Source organism: Uloborus diversus, chromosome 1, assembly GCF_026930045.1.
Source record: "Uloborus diversus isolate 005 chromosome 1, Udiv.v.3.1, whole genome shotgun sequence".
Taxonomy (NCBI): Eukaryota; Metazoa; Arthropoda; class Arachnida; order Araneae; family Uloboridae; genus Uloborus; species Uloborus diversus.
Genome location: NC_072731.1, coordinates 63,376,636 through 63,401,660, shown reverse-complemented (window position 1 = coordinate 63,401,660; position 25,025 = coordinate 63,376,636). Strand labels below are relative to the sequence as shown.

Genomic DNA, 25,025 nt, shown 5'->3' with positions numbered 1-25,025 from the left:
CCACAGAGAACGCCTTCTCCGATGGGCAGGCGTTAGAGGTACACACGTATAGGGCTTCTTGCAAACAGACCACCACCGTGCAGTCTTCTGGCCACGGTAAAACGCGATATCGGTCGTACAGTCGCCTGTGTCGTGTGTCTCCCGCTGTCTGCCGCCTGTTTCTTCTGGCCTTAAGACAATATACCGGTCATCTACGGGTGTGGTTCCTCGTGGACGACCACTACTGAACCCCCGGGTTGCTGTTCCCGTAGTTTGAAATTGTCTCCAAAGTCGTGAAACGATGCTGTGAGCAATTCCGAACTCTGCAGTCACACTTGTCACACTGCGGCCTTCCTCCAACTTCTCAATGATTCGACCTCGGGTAAAAGCATCCAGATGTCGCCTAACAGATTGATTATTCGCCATTTCTCGCTGAGGCAGCAACTCGGTGTGATTTTAACTGTTATACGGCGTGCAATCTCTTTGCCAGAAACACTGATCTTACACCGACAACATGCTTTATACTACTCAGACACTCCCCCATTACGTCTGCCTGCATATCTGCGCATGTGCTACCGTACATCACCTTACTTAATCTCCTGATTGGTCTTTCTGTCCGCTCTGCCTCTTCGTTCAGCTGATATGCTAATTTTTCGACTTCGTCCTTAATTTTTGCACACCAGTGTATATCAACACTCAATCAGTAAAAGAGAAAAAATAAACAAATAGGAAAAATATCCCAAACTGTACTACTAACTATCCGAAACATGAAACATTGCTAAAAGTGCTTATTTTACTTCAAGGTGCAATTTTTAACAACAGTGGACTCGGGATACAAAGCAATTCGACTAACGCGAAATGGCTATAGCGAGTTTTACTCAAGAAACGAATTTTGCAGCTGACGCGAATTCTTCACCCGCAACACGAAAGTTTTCTTAGCGGAAGCGCAGGGCTTATATCACCTTCTTTCTTGGGTACTAAATGTTAGTTTCGTGAATGGAATTTCCCTTTAGCATCATTGACAGCCAAAATTCCCTGCACCGTACTAGTAGAAACATCGGATACGGATTGTTTACGTACAAATCGCCGCCCCGCATCTTTTTCGTTCTAAATATGAAGTTGATGAAACATAATTTCACATAAGCGTGCTGTTTATCTAAAGTTTGAAAATGGAGTGGAAAACAAAAAATTTCTGACAAAAGAAACTAGTATGTTGTGGCCATCACGAAACTTTCTTCTATATTTTTCTTTTTTTTTCTGATCCCTCCCCATGCTTGACGAGGAAGCAATATTCCCAACAAAAACGAAATTACACATGCAAAAACTTGACCACCATCCCAATGTCTGAATGAAAAGCAAAGCAAAGAGCGAAAATTGAAAGTTATTTTAAAAGCCTTGCTTTAATTAATTACAAATATTTTATTTGTTAACAAACATAAGATGGCAACAGTTAAAAGTTTTAAATCACTGAGATAATATTTCCGATCATTTCCATACAATTAAAATCACGAGAAATACGCAGACGACAATCTATTACGATTTATCTTTCTTATTGTTGCATTAATAAAACTATTTTTATTCGCTAAAAAATAATGATAATAAAAATAAATCAGCACCTCTTGGCGCGATTGGCGCCAAAATTGAACCAAAGCCTGTTTACATATGGATTCACATATATTCCAAATTTCAACCAGAACGTAGCATTACTTCTTGAGATAGGGCACTCACAATGGAAAAAAAGAACGGGCGATTGCGCTACCCCCTTTTTAGCTGTTAACACCAAAACAAAATCAGCTCTTATACCTACTAAGGGCTACTTGCCGATAAATTTTTCTTTCATTCCGTTCATTATTTCTTGAGATACAGCAGTCACAATTGACGACAAAAAGCGTTCTATAGCTCAACCCCCGTTTGAGTTATTGACACCAAAATTGAATCAGCACCTGTTCCTGTTAATGGCAACATATGGACCAAATTTTTTTGATTCCGCCAGTTACTTCCTGAGGAATAGCAATCACGCGTAACTCAAAAAACGTCCCATTGCTCCACCCCCCTTGGAGGAATTCGCGCCAAAAACCAATGGGCACAAGTTCACATAGGGGCACATATGTGTACCAAGTTTCGTTCGATTTCATGCGGTAGTTTTTGCTGTAGAGCAGCCACAAAAAACTGGTCACACACAGACGTGACACACAGCACACACACACACACACACACACACACATACACACACACACATACACACACACATACACACACACACATACACACACACACATACACACACACATACACACAGACAGACAGACATTTTCCAAAAATAGTCGAAATGGATTCAGCACACCTCAAAACGTTCGAATCCGTCAAAATTCGAAATTCGAAAATTTGCACGAATCCAATACTTTCTTCTATATATTACATATAGAAGAAAGTAAAAATGCACAGAGTTTCGATGTGCTTTGTAGAATAAAATTACTGTATCTACTGTACAATAGTACTATTGTTGTGCTGCATTTTATTATTGCTACATACTATAGGTAACGTACGTACTGTTTCATTTTATGCCATTCTCTCCCGTTGCTTTTGTGCATCCTAATCGTATTTTTATTCAATATTTTTATTCAGTAGATTTTTTTTTTATCTAAAAAAAGATTTGTTTTCAATTTATGTGAAAAAAAAACACTGTATAACAAAAAAAATCGACGTACCAAGAAGGAGTGATCCGATTGAGACAAAAATTGGTGGATAGGAAGACAATGTACAGAATAGTAAACGATAAAATTCTCAGAACAATGGAACAATTTATGTCAGAGTTACAGTAACAAGTTTAATAAGGTATTGACCCGCCTCTAGCCTAGATACAAGCTGAAGCACGACGTGGGAAACACCGATAAAGCTCCCGGAGGGTGTCCTGTGGTATTTCTGGCCAAATTCACTCCAAATGTCGGACGAGGTTATCAACATTCCTTGCCAGATGCAATCGCCATCCCATCATATCCCAGACATACTCGATGGAAGAGAGATCCGGTGATCTGGCAGGACACGGAAGAGTTTGACAAGCTTGCAGACAGTTCATAGCAACACGTGCCGTATGTTATCTGGCATTGTCCTGCTGAAAACCAGCCGAGGTTACTGCAAAAGGAACGGCAACAAAACAGTCTTAGGATGTCGTCGACGTATCACTGTGCAGTAAGTGTTCCTCTAATTATGACCAAAGGGGTCCAGTTATCAAAGGAAATGGCACCCCCGACCATGCCTTGTGGAGGGCCAGTGTGGTGTGCAAAAGTGAAACCAGGATCCCTCCTTTGCCCTGGGTGTCTCCAAACACGTCTTCGATGATCGTCATGACACAGTTGAAAGCGGGATTCGTCGCTAAAGACTATACATCCCCAGTTGGCACCATTTCAACCTGCTCGAGCCATGCACCACTGTAATCTGGCTCTGCAGTGTGTAGGCGTCAGTGGCAGGTGGCGTAACGGTCGGCGCGAGCGTAGATTTCGTTGTCCCAACCGTCTGTAAATGTTCATTATGGACAGTAATGTTTGGGTTGAACGTCTGTTGGTTCATAGAGATGAAGAAAGCGCTGTGACAGCTGATCGGACAATCACTCTGTTATCACGATCTGTTGTGACCCCTACCATCCTGACGCTGAACTCTGCCATTTTCCACCCATCCTTGCCAACATCTTCGAATCGCCGCATTGCTTCGACTCAAATAACGAGCGATTCTCAAATTTGACCGACCGGCCTCTTTCAATCCAATGATATGACCTCGTTTAAACTCTGACAGTTGCACGTAATGAGCACGAACCATTCGGCGAGGCATTTTTTAAAGTTGTTGAAAGGTAATCTGAATCGCAATCAAACCGAAAGTTTTAAAGATTACGGGCAGAATATTATTTTTACGGGCAGTGACCGGACCACTTTCTGCCGGTCACTGACCGTATTCTAACGGTGAAATTTCTTTTAGAGTGTAGAGTGTATTTCAGTGTGTCAGGAACACTTTTCGTGGAATCGCCCATCAGCGGAATGACTGAATAAACAATGTCTTTTTTGCCAAAAATAATGTTTTCAGTTCAAGGTATATCTAGTGCACTTTATATAAGTTTAATATTTGTTGATTTGTAAACCTGGAAAAACATTAAAAAGAAAAAGAAAAAAATTAAAGAAAGAAACATTGTAACTAACAATATAGAAAACAGAAAAACAATACCTCTTTTCATTTTCTAAGTTTAGTACTTCTTCATCTGCAGAATCTTCACTAAAATGACTTGAAGTTTCGATATTTATCCCTACCTAAACATGAAAAATAATTCTGTTCACGGTAAACTTAAATTTATTATGCATTACTTTTAGAAAAGAAGTTGTGAATGGTGCACCCGCCGTTTTGCCGACACAAAATATCCTTCCGTCCTGTTTTTCATTTGCAATCTTACCATTCGCAATATTTGGAGGGACGAAGAAATTTGAAAAGTCGATTTCAAATGTATTTGAAAATTACAAATATGAAAACGTAACTCTTGCACAAAGCCGCTGTGTTTGTTCATATTAAAGGAATGGGGTTGTTTCCTTCAGTCAAAAGTACTACTTTTAGTCACTGAATTCGATAGAATGAGCAAAAAAAGAAGAAGAAAAAAAAGAAATAATGTGGACTCAGAAAATACTTTCATTTTCCTAACATTTAATTTTTCATTAATTTTTTTAAACGTCCAATTTTTTAAACAATGCGTGGTCTTTATGACATTACAAGTGATGTACTTTGGCGCGCATTCCACTGGTGCGTTGAATGTTTACGCTTGCTGTCTACCGCGTTTCCAGCTTATAATAATTCAGAAGCGAATTAAATATTGCGCTCTACGTTTGCTATCAACCATCTCGTTGCCAGTACATGTGAGTAAAGAAGCGAATTAAATATTTTGCTCTGCGCTAATGACATCAGTGAATGGCATATGACATCACTTGTGATGTCATATGCAGAAGAGTAAAAAAGGAAATTGAATCTGTGCACCCCGATTAAAATAATTGTTAAAAAATACTAAACTTTGTCAAACTATTTTAAAAATGGTCAAATCCTGTGTTTTCAAGCATGCGCTTACAGAAAAAAAAAATTTAAAATTTCGGAAACGACCCCATTCACAGTGTTCGACTTTATGCAATTCATAATAATTTTGTGATTAAATTAATTCTTCTTTATATCTATGTCAATGTAGCTGTTTCGTCTTTAAGGAGCTGTATGAATCTGAAAAACACCCCTCGCGTACACATCGTTGCTTTTCCTTGCTCATCTTCACTCTACACTGCTATTAATGGAAGTTGTAACAGAAACAAAATTATTTCTGTAGCATGAGGATGCCACTCTTTTATTTTCTAGTTTGTTGGATCTAATTTTTGCGACCTAAAATGAAACATGGCGTTTTATTGCTTTTTTAATATGGAATAATTTTTTTAACTTGAATAATCTAGTATTTTTTCTACGGTATAAAACTGCTTTTGATTAAAAGATCAACATCAGAATTTTTTTTTTGATCTCAGTAGCAAGTAGAAGCAAACGTTTTTATCGTCATTCTTTTTTTTTCTCCCTAGGAGCCACTTTTTTTTTTTTTTTTTTGCAAACCGAAAAAAGTATCTGAACAACAAATTAACTTTTGAATTGCTATTGACACATAAAAAGTAGAAGGTAAAATAAAGGTTAACATAATTAATTAATGGTATTATTGTTAGTTGGATACCCAAAAATTAATTATCCCATCAGGAAATTATTTTATTTTAACGAGTTATTTTTTCTGAGGACTTAAAATTCTTATTCATTCATTCGTAATGTCACCAGAGCTAGATAATGTAGACGCACGTGCGTACGCCGTGCGCGGATACATCCACTGACGTGCGGACACATTCGCCGCGGAGTTGCATGTCGTCCGATAATCGTAAAAGTTCTTAAATAAAGGATAGAGAGAAGATCAATTGAAGATCAATTTGAAACGAATAAGAAGTAAAGATAGTATCTTTACTTCTAATTCATTTTAAATTGATATTGATATTATTTATTTTGATTGTAAAAATAATTACAAGATAGTATATACACCCGCGCGCGTTTTCGCTGCTGTGCGGATACATTCGCTGCGGGCACGTGCATCTCGCGATAATCGTTCAAATTCTTACTGCTTACTTTTAATTTGGTTTAAACTGATATTATTTAATTAAATTTGTAAAAGTTATAAATAGATAGTATATACGGAAGCGCGTAAGGTGGAAACATTGTAGGGTGTCCAATCCCGCGCCAATCTCAGTCCCGCAGGATTTCGGGATTGTGTGGAGCCAGGGCCGCGCCAAGCCTGATCGGCGCCGTCGTGCAAATGTCTTTTGAACGCCTTTATGCAGTGACGTTCGAGCAAAATATAGTTAACACCTGGTGTCAGGTTTTGTAGACAAATGCAATATAGAGAAAATTACCTTTGGCATTTAATTTATTAAAATAAAAACAATCTGTAAATTTTCAATTTTGGAACAAGTGTTTACTTCATATCTCTAAGTTATTTCGAGTTGGGCGGATGTAAGGGACGAGCGATTGAAATTCACTATTCCTTTTGGAAACCTTGCATTGAGCTGCCGTTAAAAAAGAGATGGCCAGTTTCAGTTAATCAAAGCATTTTGCTCCAACAATTAAAGAAAAAATCTTAGAATGTGATCGAGATAATATGCTTGCTAGTATGCAGCTTAAATTTCTAATATTTGATATACTGTCCAGAAAGCAAGATGTCTATTTCTGGACTTTATCGGTATTTAGTTTGTTTCTGAAGAGAATTTCCAAAGATAGAAAATTCTGAAAAACATACTTTACCGAGATAGCGTGTTTTTTTTTTTTTTTTTTTTTTTTGTCAGGCTGGACCCGGTTTGACAAACCCGTTTTTGGGAAAAGAAAATATTTTAAACATGAAAGTTAACACCGCTCTAATATATCTCTCCAATTAATAAATATTGAAAGTGTTATGCCGGTCAAAATATGTCAACAAATTACTGAATAGATTTCAAATTGAAGTACAGCATATCGTCGCCTCAGAGCAACAGTAGGATATTTAGTGTTATTACTGGGATTAGATGTTTTACTGTTGCTCTGCTGAAATTCAAATCATTTCCGGTAAAAATCAAAAAATTTTAAAATACGGAACCGTTACAAAAGGCATTGAATCCAAAACATAAGATCCAAAACAAATACATAGTCTCTCCAAAGTTTTTTTTTTTTTTTTTTTTTTTTTTTTTAATTTGATGCGCAAATAGTTAAAAAGATAAAGGGGGAAGGAGAATCAAGTAATTATGGTCAACATTTTTCGGAACTAAAAACTTACCTAAATTATTGTCTACAATGTATAAATATTACACACTTCTAAGTAATATGCAAGTGCTTACCGTTTTTTTTCTTTCAATGTATAACATGAAGCAGTGGAATTACAACTAATTAAAAAGCACAAAAATACTATGTTTGCACAAATTATAATACAAGATATTCATCTCAAGAACCGAAATGGGGATAAGTAAATTTCTTGCTCCTCGTATGCTCAACCTTGTGTAATAAAGACATACTGAAATAGCATTCATGGCTCCACATTAAGAAGGAAAATGCTAATGTATGCATTAATTAAAGTTACTTGTTTTCAGTGTAAAAGATAGCGCTTTTGAATAGTATGCTTAGAGACAACAAGTCAATTTTTCCTTTTAGGGTCTCATTGAGACGGATTAATTGTTTCAATGAACAGTATAATTTCACTGCCTCCATTAGATATTATGAAGAATTCCATTTTACTTTTTGGTAAGAGTTCATTTTCCTTTACTTTGAAGCATTTTTGATCGGTAGAGCTCGACGTCCTTTGGGCTCTGGCGCCGTCGTGCTCCGCACGACCTTGCACATAGGGACGGCGCGTCCCTGTGTGGAGGCAATCCCGCGGGATCCCGCGAGATTGACTTAATTCTTCAAAAATTTAAATTTTTATGTCAAAAAGAAAAAGTTGTGCTTTTTAGGAAGGACTGCTTTTGTTACATGAATTAGTCTTTATCTCGAATTCCGTACACCACTTGTAGAGTGCTGTGACATCTCAAATAGCGACTATCGTTTAGTACGCAAAAGTGTACTTGAAAAAAGTCCAATGAGTTTTAACAAAGCATCGCTCGTATGGGGTGGGAAAAGATTTTTTCAAAAAAAATAACGGGCTTGATGAAAACGGGTGATGTGGCTCCCTGCAGTTCGTTTACTGAGATCAAGTAATTGTAGACATTTAACTAAAGATCCCCATAAGCTTCACCACCTTCTAAAATATACTTTTCTTTTCTTGTAGGAGGTCATGTTAAGCATTTTGCTTATGAACTTCAAAATTTCGGACCAAAACGATATTTACTTGATTTATGTATTACTCTATCTAATTTACCTTGCCTTGTTGCTTCATTAACGTTGGTTATTACATCAGTGCATTTGATTCGTTACTGCAGAGGGTGAACGCTGACTGGATTCTCAATTTCAATAAAAGTCTTTGAGTAATTTCGCTAATTTTACCTCTCACTTTAAAGAGACTATCAAAAACTTGAGCAGCTTAACGTACTGAACTGCTTCTTGTCACCTCTTTTAGAGTCGTGCCGAATGCTGAAGATTGCACAGCTAAGCCATCTAGCATAATTTTTTCCAGGTACCACCCACATTTATATTATTAGTTTCTCGATAACAAAGACATAGACAGACATATTCTGCAGGTTAGAGAGCATAAGTAAAAAATGTCAGGTTTTTTTCATTGATTTCTTCTTCGGAAAAAAGTACTTTTAGTTAAAGGTTTCGAGTGCATTCCTAAGCTTACAGAAGTGTTCCAACATTGTATTCAGGCTACTCCAGCGGAGTTTGCATTCTGTAATACATTTTCTCAATTTCTTTTGAAGCTCAATTTTCTGGGTTTCAGTATTTAGTGATGGTTTTCGAAAAAGCTGATAATTTTTGCGCATTTTCGCGAATGCTGAACGCATGAACACTGAAGCCTCTGAATGCGAATACCAATTTATTCTCAGAAAAAATATACTTTATTTTTAATGTTATCTTGAATGGTAAATCTACTTTTCATCATAATAAGACATACAGTTTTAATTGCTCTTCTTGCAAATAGACAGGAAGATGATTACAATTTCGGACGAACTTGTAAAAATATTCGTTTTATGGAAGACAAAAATTTTGAAACGCTTGCATGCAAAATTTTTGCAGGATCGGAAATCCCGCGGGATTTTGCTCTCGATACCGCGGGATTAATCCCGCTAAATATCATCCTGCAATCTCGAATACAAATATATTCACTGCTGTGGAGATACGTTCGTTGCGAGCACGCGTATCTCGCGACAATCATTCAGGTTCTCCTTCTTTACTTCTAAAGTAACTATAGCTAGATAATATAGACGGACGCAGATACATTCGCTGCTGTAAGAAAATATCTGCTGCTTTGCGGATATATTCATTGCGGAGATGCGCATCCCGCCATAATCGTGAGTAATGTTCTAGTTTTCCACCTATTCGCACTTGCCGTGCGGAAGTTTGCACCGCACCCGGCGTAAGCGCCGCGCATTCAGTTTAACAAACAATGTGAAAGAAAAGTAGTTTCTGTTAGCTTTTTTTTTTTTTTTTTTGAAGATATCTGGAACGCAATTTAAACAGATTAAATACTTCAAAAAGAAAAATAATAATAAAATAAAATCTTAACTACTTATTGATAGTTAATTACCCTAAATCCAACAACCACGGACTTTGCCGAATTTCTGATCGCTGCCGAAAATTTTTACATTGCGCATGAAAAAGACTGAACGATCGCCTTTATGGATGTTCAAAAAAGTCATGAACTTACTTTGTAATAATCACAGGATAAACTCGCTTTAATTTCTGCACCATAGTTCAAAAAACGATGCTTAAAGCAGGAGATTCTGATTTTACCGCAAAATAAGAATTCCGCAAATTTTTCCGATCTTAACACGGGGCACTTAGAGGGGTCGCGGGTTATTTAGTTGGTGAAAAGGGGGTCGCGACGTGAAAAAGGTTGGGAACCACTGGTTTAATTTTTTTGATTTATTTAACTCTTTTTAATTCACACCAGTGGCGCCGACTCCATGGGGCTTGAGGGGGCCCGAGCCCCCTCAATAGTTTGTTTTGGGGGGCAGAGCCCCCTCAATAATTTAAGAATATTATTTGTCATATTGTGGTTTCTAAAATCACAAAATTATGTTGGTATTTTTTACTTTCCTTGTTTGAAGATAGTTACATTGTAAAATACATTCAGTAATGAATTAAAACAAATAACTATTGCTGTAGTAAGCAGGTTAATTGAAAACGAGTGGTGTGAATAAGGATAGTGTTACGGTGCTGAGAGCACTCATAGAATTTGTCCCAGTGCGCAAACCTTCGGATGAAGTCTGTCGTCGGCGGCTATCCCATCTAAATAAGTGTTGCTGATCTGGAAAAAATATATCAGGGTTTGATTTGTACATTTAATGGAAGGCGTGATAGTTTTCTTCAATTATTAGAGTTAATGAAGTTATCTGTTTATTAACTTTTTTAACTCTATTAAAGCATTAATTTTGAGACATTATTTTTATTTAATGAACTCTGAGCCTTATTCAAAGCAAGCTTAAATTAGTTATTTCACTTTTAGTAATCAAAGTGCGACATCAATCTTTTATGCTTTATTCTTTTAATGATAGTTTAGATTTATTTAAATATCATTTCAATCTTTTCAGAGCTATATATTCACTGCTAATAGACTAAAAGTATAATTATTACTGTAAATTAAATTAGCTTTTCATAAAAATACCATTTTTTCTTTTTTTTTTCAAAGCCAAAAAATGTGTCGTCTTGTCGATTTTCTCAGAATGTCGATTTACCGAGAGTCGAGTTTTTGGGGTTCTAATGTTGATCATGTGACTCTAAAATGCTTAAAAAACTATAAAACTCACTATTTTTTATCTCAAATTTAGAAAATTTCAACTGGCAAGGCCCCCGTTATGGTACCCTCTCCCCAATAGTTGCTTTGAATCGGTGCCACTGGGAGTGCCTTTCCATGCAACAAGTGCACTACCTTGTATAGTGCCGTAGCCTAGCTATGGTACTGCACGTCTCCCCACAAAATGGAACTGTAAAATTATCCCTCACTTAAGGCAAGTGACATGATCTAATTGAAGCAGAAAATTTGTGCACCAATTTTTAGATTGTTTTACTTTGAAAACGCCCTGTCACATAGGTTTGTTTGTATAAATTATACACACCAGAAAATATGTAAGTTGGTATTTTCAAGGCACAAAAATCTGAATTTTTTTGGGGGGGGGGGGGGCTCCGTGCTTTAACATACTCCTTAAACCCCAGTGACATCCGGCCCCCTCAATAATTTTTCCAAGTCGGCGCCCCTGATTCACACTGTAGCAAACTTCACCCAGGGAAATTTTCTTAAGTAAAAATATTTTTTCACAAACCCGAAAGTATTTTTGGTTTTTCAACCATTCCTTTGTGGCACACCATAAGAGCGCTGTTGCTCTTTGTCGCATTTTAATGGTAAAACAGGCGTTTGCATATACTCCATGTAATGTTTCCATCAAGTTTAATAGAATTTTCCGATCAAAAGCTATTGAGAAAACCTTCATTTTCATCTACTTGGTATCCAAAAGTTGAACTTCTTCGGCACTCTATGAAGAGATAAAAATTCACGCCTTGCAAGAGACAAATGAATAAATGATGAACAAAAAAAACGCTTGAATTATAAAATTACGCCATTAGAATATTATTTTCGCGAACCTCCTTAACATCGCTCGCGAACCCCAAGGGGTTCGCGAACCACCGGTTGAGAAACGGTGGTTTAGAGGGAAAAAATAATTAGAAATTCAATATATTTCATCAAATATTATCAACATTAATCCAGATGTTCATTTTGATGAACGAGTTCATAAAAAGCGAAAAAATTTCTTACTTTTTGCATGTACTGCTTCTGTTGTTCTAGGATTTCAGATCGTATTCTGTTGTACTTCTACAAATATTAATGGAGAAAAACATAGGTTTTTTTTTTACATTTAAGATAACAAGTATAAAATAATTAACGACGCCTTAAAAAATACCAAAAAGTATGAAAGAAAATAGAAAGTTTATTCATTCATTTTAAGAAGTTAAATGAATACTTTTAAAGAAGGTTAAATATTTCTTTAGTAATTTCTTTTTTAAAAAAAAAGTGAGGATTTGTAATGTCTTTATTTTTAAATTTAGAAAAAGGGGTTACCTGCATTGCTAGGATTCTTTCTGATTTCTTTATTTTTTGTCCATCCAACCTCTGAAAAAGGAAAAAGGAAAATATTAAATTTTATGTGTGTATGATCGTATTCAATTAATACGTAGAAATCCCCATAGCTAAATACTAAAAGATTTCACTCTATTGATACTTGTTTAACTGTAGGAAATTTAAGAAATTAATCAACGTGTTTTTCATGATTTCTAAAGATTTGACAAGTTTTGAACTGAACAAAGCAGCCTTAGAGGGCGCCAATCATGATTCCCAAAGAGCGCATAAGTTCGAGAGCGGAAATAAAAAACCCGGAGGGGCACATGTTCATGGGCCAAAAAGAAAGAAAGCGAAGGCGCACAGGTTTGAGGGAGCAAAATAAAAAAATCCGAAAGTGCACAGGTTCGTGGGTGGAAGCAAATAAATAAATTTAAAAAAAAACCTACGCAGGCGCACAGATTTGACGGCACAATTGGGGGGGGGGGAACAGAAGCTGCACAGATTCGAGGGCGAAAAAAATAAATAAATGAATAATAAAATAAAATAAAAATAAACAAATAAATAAAATAAAAATTAATTTTAATTTTGACATCTGGAATTCAAATTATGTTTTTCGCAATCACGAGTGTGCGTGCGTATGTAGGCCTGTGTGTTTGTGTCTGGGTGCAGGCACGAGTGTGTGGGTATTTGTGTGTATGTAGGTGTGTGTAATGGTGTGTGTGTGTGTAGGTGTGTGTGTGTAGGTGTGTGTAGTTGTGTGTGTATATGCATGTATGTGCGTGTGTGTAGGACATGGACGCAACCTGAAGACGGTTTTCGTTAGAGGAGTAGCATCGGGAGGCTGGTCGACGGTAGTTCTGCAGAGGGAGGCAGGGGGGAAATAAAATCATAGGAGTTCAAAACAGTCAGTGAGAACAATAAGCAATGTGATTGCTCAAAAAAAAAATTGAATTTTGACATCTGGAATTCAAATGATATTTTTCCGCAATCACGAGTGTGTGTGTGCCTGTGTGCAGGCATGATTGTGTGGGAATGTGTGTGTATGTGTAGGTGTATATGTGTGCATGTGTGTGTGTGTGTGTGTGTAGGTGTGTATGTATGCGTGTGTGTGTAGGATATGCACGCAACCTAGAGACGGTTTTCACTAGAGGAGCAGCATTAGACGGCTGGTCGACGGTGGTGCTGCAGAAGGAGGCGGGAGGAAAATAAAATCATAGGAATTCAAAACAGTCAAATGAGAACAATAAGCAATGTAATTGCTCAAAAAACATGAAGTCACACAGGTTCGAAAACGAAAAAAAACAAACAAACCCGAAGGTGCACAGGTGTGGGCTCACCGATGGGCCGGTTGGCCAGTCCGCATCTCTAGCTGCCCATTGGTTTTTGCGAGATGAAAAACCCCCAAACATTGGTACCGCTTCATATAAACTAGGTAAGTATTTAGTTTCCATCTTCTCTTCTCTTTTGATTAGCAACTCATTTACTGTCAGAAATTTTGTTCAGAAGTTACGTTATTTTAAGCCTCATGGTTTAACGATGGCTTCGTTTGACGTGAAATCCCTTTTCACTAAAGTACCGGTTATTGGGGCGTTGGATTGTCTTAAATTGAGACTCCAAGAGCATCATTTTTCTAGTTTTGAGATTGATGAACTTGTTTCCCTTACTCGTGTTTGTCTTGAGCAGAATACTTTTGTGTTCAATGGTACTTACTTTCGCATGTCTGAAGGTTTAGCAATGGGTAATCCTTTGAGTCCTATTTTAAGTGACATTTATATGCACTACTTTGTGGCTAAACTTTTTGAAACCATAACGTTTCCGTTCTATGTTCGTTACGTTGATGATTGCTTTGTTTTTCTTGGTCAAAACCATGTCAAAAATGAACTTTTACTTTCTACTCTAAATTATATTGATCCTTGCATCCAATTCACTATTGAAATGGAAACCGATAGTTCTCTTTCTTTTTTGGACGTCTATATTGCTAAAAGTAATGATGAATTTCTGTCTTCGGTGTTTCGTATAAGCCTTTTGCTGTCACACTACCTCCTCACAAATGTTCTTCTCATCCTTCAAACCAAAAGTTGGCCTCATTCAATTCTTTTGTGTTTCGTGCTTTGAACATCTGTTCTTCCTCCTATTCTTTAAATGCTGAGCTTTCTTATCTTAAAGCAGTGGCTTTCGATCGTGGTTATTCTCCTAGCATTTTATTGATTCAATTTATAGTAAGTTAATTAACTCCTCTCATTCTGATAAGGTTTCTGCTTCTAATGATTCCCATAATATTTTTTTGCCTTATTTTCCAAAAGTTAGTCATCAAGTTTTCACAGATTTTGAAGAAATTTGGTTCCGATTTAGCTTTTTCTCCAGTTAATAAGATAAAATTTACAAACTTAAAGGACCCCATTGATTGTCATAGCAACTGGGGTATTTATAGCATCTCCTGAAAGTGTGGACTTGGTTACGTTTGACAGACTAAACGTGCTCTTGAGCACCGTCTGAAAGAGCACGAAAATTATGTTAAACATAAAGAAAACATCGTTCTTCAATCGCTCAGCATTGTTGGACTTCTGGTCACTGTTTTGATTTTTCATCTGCAAAGATTATTTGTAAATGTTCTTCGGTTTATGACCTCGATTTCTGGGAAGCTTACTATATTTGGAAAAATTCTCATTCTCTTGTCAATGATTTCTCCAGCACTCCATTTTTTCATGATATTTGGAAGCAATTTCTATAATTGCCTTTTCTGTTTCTTCGTTGTCTCTCATTCTTTTTGTCTCCAGGCTTCTGATTGGTTGTCTCTCCCCCTCGCTCTGAAAATGCTGTTCTCTGATTGGTTATTTGCTGTCTTGTGTCCTGAATTCCTATTGGTTGGCCCTCTTTGGTATAAATACCGGTGTCTACTTGGTTGTTGTTAGTTCTCTCGCGACTTTCAGTTGCGTTGGTGAGCTTTTTGCACTGACGAAGAGGCTCCATTGTAGTCTTGAAATTGCTATATGCTGTATTTTCTTCAAAATTTGTGGTTTATTTACGTTGGTTTTTCACTTTAATCATAATCGGCCAATTTGCTTATTGGTCCATCCCTAGTGCATATAGCACTGCTCTGCTCATGTAGGCCCTCCTATGTTTATTTTCTGTTATTTTTCATCAGCAAAATCTAAAAGCTTTTCTTTGAGTATGATAGCATAAATAAGAACTTATGGATGGATCAAAAAGTTGCTTACCGTGAGTTGTGGTAACGCTGCTATAACATACTGTCGGTACCCTTCAAACTCTGTACAAGGATTTCCGGTAAGATATCTAAAGATACGAGATCGTATAAATCACTAAATCTGGTTTTAAAAAAGTTTAATAAGCACTGCAAAATTTAGGGTCAAAGCAATACTTGCTGCCCTCTCAATTTGTATATGTAAAAAAATATTAATGCGTTTTTAAACTGCGAGTCAAAAAGGTTGGTGGCATTTGACCTAAAAAACTAAAAAATTAGAGAAGCTATTTTTCCTCAGAAATTTTTTAGGAAAGATAATAACTTTGATTTGCAACTCATACATTAACATATATAGTATATCTTTAGCGTGTTCAGAGAAAGACTTCTTATTTCTTAATGATGCTTTATTGCTTAAAAATCATCAACCAGCATTCATTGCTTAACTGCGGTTCGACCTTACCTTTGAAGAACAAGTTTTAAAACGATTTGAAGACAGCAGACTTAATAAAGTTTGGGCAGCGACTTGTCCTTACCTTTAGCTACGGTACAGTATATAGTATATGTTACAAGAAATTCAGAAATTGTATAAAAGAAAGTTCACAGAAAGACACATTTGCAGCCTGAGATTACTCAAAAGAAGCTAACTAGGTGTTAGATATCTATGCTATTAAAACATGTGCGGCTATCTGTGCATTTGTAATCCCATATCCTCTAGACTGCCAATGTCTACCAAGTCTATACTGGTACCGCTGGATACAAGACATCCAGGGGAAGCCATTCCACTCTGCCTCACTCCTCTAAAAGTTAAGGGGCCGGACATCCAGGATGTCCCGAGGACATTCAGGCGTCAAAAACATTCATTTTTCACCCGTCGAAGGCGGCATTGAGCCACCGCAGATGGTGAGGGGGAGAGGTATTGGCGATATAATTTTTTAATCAATTATTCAGTTGAGTTATTCAATGTAATCATTAAGTTAATTTAGCCCGCTTGGAAGACTTCAATTCAGATTCGTCCGTATCTGACTCGTCATATTGCAATGGCATATCCTTCTCGAGAATTGGCGATCTATCGTCGATGTTTTGTGCCCGCAAGACATTTTCCATGCTGAAAACCGGAAGCTCGTCGCTTTCTGAGGAATCGAAATCTGTTTCTATTTCAATTTCTTTTACGTTGTCACGGGGTGCTCCACTGCAATACCTGCAAACGAATGAGCATTTCATCCCCGCTTTCCTGCAGCTGCAATCATTCCTACAACCTTTCTGGCCGCCGTAAGAAATCATCCGCAAGAAATGTTGTGAAAGATTGCGAAAAATTCTGAGAAATATTGCAAAAAATTGCAAGGTTCGAAAACAATAATAAACTTTTAGAAGCAATATCTCGAAAACTATTTGGTCTAAAAAGATGGCTCTGGATTCATATTGCAGCAAATTTAGTCTACTTAAAAAACGTTTGCAGAAGATATTGCTGAAAAACTAGTCGTTTAGGGTTAAAATTGTCAAAAAACTACAGTTAAGTTCGAAATTTCACGGTTTTTTCGATTTTCAACTAGGTTGCGTTCGACGCTCGAGGTCATAACCTTGGATTATTTAATGGAAAGACCAATATCAAAAGCAAAGAAATCAGAACTACTCGATTTGACGCAGGGTCCGATGTATATGGTTACTGGACTACAACAGTATTGGAACGAATTTAACATGACTGGAAGATTTTTCATGGGCTCTCTCATATATTAATGAAGGTCTGAATCTTATTTTGGATTTTTTTTTCAATATATTATACTTACAGTTCTTCCAAATTAAAATTGTCACTCAAACCTTCTACTGATGTGAGTTCCCCAATAAAATTAGCAGTAAAATCCAACTTCCTTAACGATTCACAACCTGGAAATATGAAGAAGTATTAGTTCATCAACCTACACGGAAAAACTGCAGGTTGCGTATGGTACTTCTTAGGGTGAAACTCTGTAACACAAGCAGTACCCCTTAGGAATGCCATTTGGCTCCCTATTACACCCCAATGGCACCCCTAAAGGTGCCATTTGGTTCGGTTTCGTATGGTACCCTATTGTACCTCACAGGGCGTCATTTGGCTACCACTGGTACCTTTAAGGGTGAGGCAGGTGGGAAAATGTCACCCTTATGTTAGTGCCTCTGGTGCTACAACGTTTCATCCTAAAAGGTGCCGCGTATTCAACTTGCAGCTTTAACAGCGTATGCTGGTATCGGCTCATTATATGACATTTTCTTCTACTCAAAAGAAAAACTCTTCATTCATCCAAGTGTACGTATACGAATATCGGTTCCATTCCAAGGAAAACCCGCCGTTTTGTCAAAAGCGTGACAGCTCATATGCTTCTTTCAAAAGTGATAATTTTAAACAGGTAATGAAGAAAATTTTTGCTCACACATTTGGGATCACGTTTGGAAGTTACTCACACGTTTGGGATTCTTTAAGCAACAAAGTTTTGCATTACCCTTTTAAGTTATTATTTTTAATGAAGTATATGAACTATCACGAGCGGGAAAAAAGTTCCGTTTTTCCGTAGAATGTCTCATATTTATAAAAATATTCTGTACTTGGGGCAAATCTTACCTGGCAGCATTGTGAAGGCTATGCAGATCCTTATCACAACGTTGCCAGATTAGGTTTGCCCCAACTACAGTTGCTTTGCAAAATAAAAACTACAAAATTTTAAGCTACAAAAGTACTGTCCGGATTGTATGGAAAGACAAACATCCATTTCACAGCCGGAAATGGATGAATCTATTATTTTTTACCGATGTCAGCTTTAGCAAAAGCAGAGTCTCATTCAAATGAACGGAATACGCGAATCAAATTTTTATTTTTCCCCTTTATTCACATTGATTCGTCTTATCTATTGTCATGAAAATTCCATGCAATTCGTGGTTGGACAGTAGTAGGAGCGCATGAGCATGTTTGTACAGTTATAATCACATTAAAATAGTTTGATGCGCCAAAGTATAGTGTAGCTCTGGTTATTTGAGTTATTACCTTGATAATGTTTACCTACTTTTGGGGAGTTCAGTGAAAAAGAAAAGTGTTATTGGAGCGGATTTGAGTAGGTATACTTTAGCAAAACTACTACGAAAGTAACCCTGCTCAAATCAGCGCCAATTTCCCGTCTTTACCATAGACTAATAATAAGAGCCTTATTATTAGTTCATGGTCTGTACTACCCGAAAAAGAAATAGACATTGCCAAGGTCTCCTCATCCAGTCACGTGAACGTAATTCGAAAAAATTAATTCCTTTGTAGCTAATTTTTTTCAAAATTATTGGAAAAATGTTATAGCCCTCAGTTGATGAATTTCTTAGAAAAATATGACTTTTTCCATAACGCACAATACGGATTTAGGCAAAACAGAAATACTGAAAAAGCTGTATTAAAATTAGCAGGTGAAATTTATGCGGGCATTAACGAAAACTATGAAACTTCAGCAATATTCTTGGACTTACGCAATGCATTTGACAGTGTGAGCATACAGAATTTGGTAAAAAAGTTATACAATGTTGGAATAAGAGGAATACCTTACAAATGGATATTATCCTATCTCAGGGATAGAAAACAAGCAACAAAACTAAATAACTTTATAAGCAAATATAAAACAAAAATGGGAGTCCCTCAGGGAGTAATTTTAGGTCCGTTACTTTTTTAAATATATATTAATGACATGTCACACATTAAATTATACGGTACAATTACTCTATATGCAGATGATACAGCATTAACATATTGTGCAAGGAGCATTGATAATATAAAAAACCAAATAGAGCTTGATTTAACTGACATAAATAAATAGTTAACTGACAATATGTTATCTCTTAATATAAATAAAACAAAATATATAAAGTTTGATTTAAAAATGAAAGAAATTAATAAAATTGATTTAGGCATAAAATATCACGAACCAACATGTAACTGCAGAAATAACTGTAACTGCCCTATCTAGAAAGAGTCGAAAATATGAATTATTTGGGTATAACTTTTAGTGAAAATTAAAAATGGAAATGTCATACTGATAAACTTGTGAATAAATTAAGAGGTAGAATACATTGGCTTTATCTATTGAGAAATATAGTTGGGAAAAAGTTTCTTAGATGTTTATTTTATGCTTGGATAAACTCAATAATTACGTATGGTATTTGTGCATGGGGAGGTGATTATGAAACAAATCTTACCAATTTAAATAGAACTTATGCAAAAATTTTGAAAATAATTTATGGATCTAAACAAGAATTTAATAAAAACGATACTATTTTACAAGAGTCAGGGAAAATCTATAATATCAGAGAAATATATGCACAGAGAATATTGTATTTTTTACATAACAACAACAACTGGTTTGAAATTAATGAAAAACAATATAACACTCAAATTTCAGGTAAACAATGTAAAGTTATAAAACCAAATGAAACGATTATTAAAAAGCAATTCTTTTTCTTGGCACCGCGGCTGTTTAATGAACTAACGGAAGATGTTAGGAATGAGAAGAATTTCAAAAAATATAAACAATGGGTCAATGAATATATACAAAATAACGACATTCTATCAATAATTAACTTTTAGCTGATAATATATACTGACTTGCCAGCCGGGGATTGGGGGGATTTTGTATTGTATTTTTTATACTATAGAATGTTTCAATACGAGTTATTGTGTTTTTTTTTTTTTTTTTTTTTTCTGGAGTCAAGCAGTCGAATTATTCTTCTGTGTGAAATATTTATTACTTGTGTAAAATTAATTTGTAAATATTATACTCTTTAATACATATTTGTGTTTGTACTCCATATTAAACCAATTAAATAACACTGCGGACAGTGCCTTTGGCGCTCTTTAGTGCTGAATTTACTACTAACTTATGTTGAACTATAGTCAAAATTTTATTAATGTTTTGTTATGATGTTTGTAATTTATGTTTTATAATTTGTATGTTTTAACTTTATTTTATTTTGCTTACTGTTATGTATGTGTGTTTTGTTAATAAAATCTTATCTTATCTTATCTATTTACCAGTGTTAAAAGAGCACGAGCCTCATCCTTCATATGCACATGGCAAACGTTTCCCTCTCTCCTATAAAGTAGTGATAATACGACTTACGACAAGTCTGGCTCTGAAGTACAGATTTTATCATTCGGCAAAACTGATTCAGAATTTCCCCTCTCCAAAAATTTATGTTCCGGGTGCCGCAGGCTCACGCAACTGTTTTATATCTTCCTATTCTCGAAAGTATGGGCAGAATATAGGGGGGTAAGTGGGCCTAAAGCCCCCCGCCCTCTTAGAAATGAGAATTTCCTTGCTTTTAGTTTCTTTTTCTTTGCAAAAAGCTAAAATATTTCTTCTCCAGCCATTAATGAAAAAGTTGTTAAAAATGTCAAATTTTGATAACTCTAATCTGCACCGAAATCGGTTTCCATGGGGAAAATATCCTGCCAAACTATGAGGAAAATATCTGGGCCCCTCCTTACAATTTTGCATATGAGCGCCAATGGTCACAAGGGATATTGTGTTGATCATATCCACGCTTGATCTTAGGAAGTTATACTAATCCCTCGGAGGCTTGGAGCAAAATATCAATCCACTATTTTGTCAACGTTGTGGCGAAGTTCCAAGAAAACCTTTTTGTGGCCGTAATGTTTTGACTAACGACAACCGTAAAAAGTACTCAGATCAAACATTAAAATAGACTGTGCGACAAGTTAAACGCAAAGTAAAACACCGACTAACTCAGGACGATAAAGAAAAAATATGGTCAAAAAATTTGCTAAGTGTTTTACTGTTGCTTTAAAAAAAAAAATCCACATCTCTCTCTCTCTCTCTCTCACACACACACACACACACACGCTGGGATTTAATTGCTTGTGTTCAACTGTATGTGTGATTGACGCCATTGATGAACGTTTGGTGTTCAGCTCGACAAACAGTCAAGTTGTTAGGGTCTGAATGAAAGGCTTTCATGTTGACGCCCAAACGTTGCCTCTTATCTATGCTTCGACTGTAGAGCTACACTTAGGGCTAACCAAACCTGGCAGCATTGTGAATGCTACGCAGATCGAAATAACAGCATTACGACGCTGTCAGGATAGGTTTGCCCCAACTATAGAGCAGCCAGAATTCTCTTATGCCGGGAGGAGGAGGGGCAGTCATGACAATCATAACAGCTGTTAAGTTCGCACACATTACAATACTGAGATTGGAAATATGGCTTAAAATATAATGTTTGGGGAGGTTTACGCCTCCAAGCTCCTCTTGTCAATCGCTTCGAATCGTTTAGACACACACCAAGTTCGTTCCGAAGTTCCGATCAACCCTTTGATGTACAGCGTCTTCATTTGAAGGCACCATTTTTTTCTAGCTAATGAGCTCGTTTCCAATCTTTTAAAAGTATTTTTTTTTCTGAAAGAACATTCTTAAAAATATAGGATCTAACCATTTTTTAAATAATTTGTTTTTGTTTAATATTTTTAAAAAATGACTTAAATCGGTGATCTTTCATTGTTTACATTTCTTGCCGATGACATCACAAATGATGAAATGCCATTCTGTGTTGCCATTCACAGAGCAAAATATTTAATTCACATCTTTACTCACGTGTATTGGCAACGATATGGTGGACAGCAAGCTCAGAGCGCAATTTTAATTCGCTTCTTGATTATCATAACGTGGAAACGCGGTACAAAGATGCGCCAAAACGCATCATTTGTGACGTCATCAAGACCACGCCTAGTTTGAAAAATCGGACATTTAAAAAAATTAATTAAAAAATAACTGTTGGGAATTGAAAGAATTTTCTGGGTCCATGTCATTTTTATTTTTTTGCTATTCTATCAATTTCAGTGTCTAAAAGTACTACTTTTAACTGAAGGAAACAACAACATTCTTGAATCCACTGTATCAGTTGGCTGAAAATAAATAAATAAATAATAAAAATTGTCGGGGTTCAAAAAAACCTTCATGCCTCAAAGAGTTAGTTAAATTCAAGGCTATTTTTCAGAAAAAAATCTTTGAATTCTTTCCAATGTGCTAAGTGTTGGAGAAAAGTTAGTAGAAGGCAAGTTGCTTTCAATCTTTTTTTCTTACATAGCCACTTCAGAGCCCTAAAAATTTACCTTTTTACTAAGTCTTACCTTCCAAGTTTTCAATCTTTGTAATATTGTTCAGAGTAAAATTCGCATATTCTAATTTCTTCAATCGACTGAGATTTTCTGTAAGGAAAATACAGAAGAAAATATTACTTATCTGAAAGAGATATGCATTAAAAATGTGAAACTATTACTCGTTATTTTCTTTTCTTTTATTTATTTGCATTTATCATTTCGTTTTAAAAATGCAGCTTACCAATTTTCGATATTAAGTTACTGTGCAAGTAAAGGATTTTCAGGTCCCGACACCATCTATCGATGTTTTGTATTCTGTAAAAGTGTAAATTTATATTCGAATTTAAAACTGATATTTAAGTGTTGCATACTTTCAAAACTAAAAACAGAAGTGCCTCATATACACATTTATCCATCAAAATAATTATTTTAATGAAATACTAATCTTTTTAAGATTGAATAAATGCAAATACAGTATCGATACAGATTAAAGTAAATGCAAAATGTGTCTGACGATCAGAACTGACAAGTTTTTTTTTTTTTTCAAATAATTTAGAGCACCTTACTTAATTATATTCCTTTGGTGCAAAGATAACTCTTCTAAGCTAAATATTTCTCTTTCATTGTGTTCTGCACACTTTCGAACAAGCTCTTCTGTAACTGCAATGAAATACAACCAAATTATCAAAAGCTTTTATATCTATATGTTTTAAAAAGCTGTAATATTTTTCAAAAATTAATCACATTCCTCACGAGTATGAAAAATCAATCATCTAAAGCTCAAAAGCAATATGAATGATGTAAAAGTAGAACTGATTAATAAATAAGTAGTTATGATGATCACTTACAAAACGCCGACGTTGTATCATTTTTTAGATAATTAATGCTTTTGCAACTAGATATTTATACTTTTATTTTTTAACAAACTTAGTTATCACAAGCGGAAAAAAGTAATTTTCTACGAACATCAATGCAGTCATGGGCAGGAATCATTACAGTTTCTTGTATTGTGGTTCAATGATCGATATGTTGAAGTACAATAGCTATAGATATTATTTTGTATTCGGTTGTAGATTTACAACCGAAGTTTTTATTATTATTTTTTAAAAGTTATCTTGTTACATTTGGTAAACTATCTAAACGGCCGGAGAGCCATTTCAAAAAGATACTTGAAATTTAATAGTTATTTTTTTTTAATTTGTTTTTTATACTTGTGTTAACAATACCTATTCGCAACTTCAATAAACTATAAGGTGTGCTGCATTCATTGCCTAATGGCGGATGAAAAACGTAAAACGAACATTCCGTAACTTTTAACTTGCTTTGACGCTTAGTGAATGACAGTAATTTTTCATCGTGTTTGTGGGAAGCTTTCTTTTCCATTCTTCTGAAATTACATTACATCACAAACTGTCTGAAGCCTGTAATTTACCCCAAAGAAAACACGTGGAATTGAATGTTTTACCTTTTTCGGTAGTATTGTTAATCACCGCAAGGTAGCGTATTCGAGCTCTGGAGTTGTGAATAAAGCCAAACGGGATTAATAAAGAAGCTTTTTTTCAAAAAATTATTTGTGATAAGTCTTAGATTGAAGAAGAAAAGAACTTCAGTTGGGGCAGGGCAGGCATAACCTGGTAGCATTGGAAAGGCTATGCAGACCCTTATCACAGCATTTCGACGCTGCCAACTGCCAGGTTAGGTTTTCCCCGACAGTAGAGAATATCAAGTCTATCATATGCTGCTCGACAGTCCGCGAATTTGAATTCTTTCTCGATAAAAGATGTAGAGTTTTTATGGAATTGCACTAATTTCAAAGTTGATTTTTAGTTCGTTCATTAAAACTACATACACCAAAAATCATTGTAACGAATCTTACGGAATCTAATGTTCTGAGTTAAAATGATACATTTTGAATGCAAGAACCGAAAAGTTGCAAAAAGGAATGGAAGTTTCACGTAAAATAAAATATTTCTAAAAGTTTCAGCATGAGGAACGAGTAACAAACGATTGAAGTGCAGTTTTTAATGAAAAGACGATAAAGTATATTCCATACATCAATAGATTAAAATACAGTAACTTACTTGTAGCCATTTCTTGCATTCGTTCGAGAATTACTGAAAACTCGGTTGCCATGGAAGAATCGTCGTTGTGGACAATTAAGGACGACTCCTGGTTGCTAGGCATAGCACGCCGGATTTTTTCCCCCTTTTAATATCTACTTACAACAAAATTTTCTTCGTAAGTAATTAGCTGAATTACAACTTTTGATTCAAGTACTAGTAATACAGAACCGTACGTGAAATAGAGAAAAGTTTGTTAATGTAAATTCTAAATTGGGGTATTGAAAATAATATGATATTATAAACACACAAAAACTTACTATAGTCCGACAGCGAACAAATGACCCTTGTCAATCATTTGAGAAAACGAGTCCATTCTTTAAAATAGGTAGAGAA

General features: G+C 35.7%; 1 protein-coding gene across 1 annotated transcript in view; it reads right to left on the bottom strand.

Annotated features, from left to right (window-relative positions):
• The window catches only part of LOC129222733 (dynein axonemal assembly factor 11-like), a 40,936-nt gene extending 16,183 nt beyond the window's left edge, over window positions 1-24,753 (bottom strand). Inside the window, exons 1-8 of the mRNA XM_054857300.1 lie at window positions 24,651-24,753; window positions 23,136-23,229; window positions 22,811-22,884; window positions 22,600-22,677; window positions 17,237-17,333; window positions 15,469-15,544; window positions 12,251-12,301; window positions 4,192-4,274 (exon numbers count right to left, since the gene is read on the bottom strand). Of these exons, the coding sequence (XP_054713275.1) occupies window positions 4,192-4,274; window positions 12,251-12,301; window positions 15,469-15,544; window positions 17,237-17,333; window positions 22,600-22,677; window positions 22,811-22,884; window positions 23,136-23,229; window positions 24,651-24,753 (656 nt within the window). The remainder of the gene's footprint in view (window positions 1-4,191; window positions 4,275-12,250; window positions 12,302-15,468; window positions 15,545-17,236; window positions 17,334-22,599; window positions 22,678-22,810; window positions 22,885-23,135; window positions 23,230-24,650) is intronic.
• Window positions 24,754-25,025: the final 272 nt, after the last annotated feature.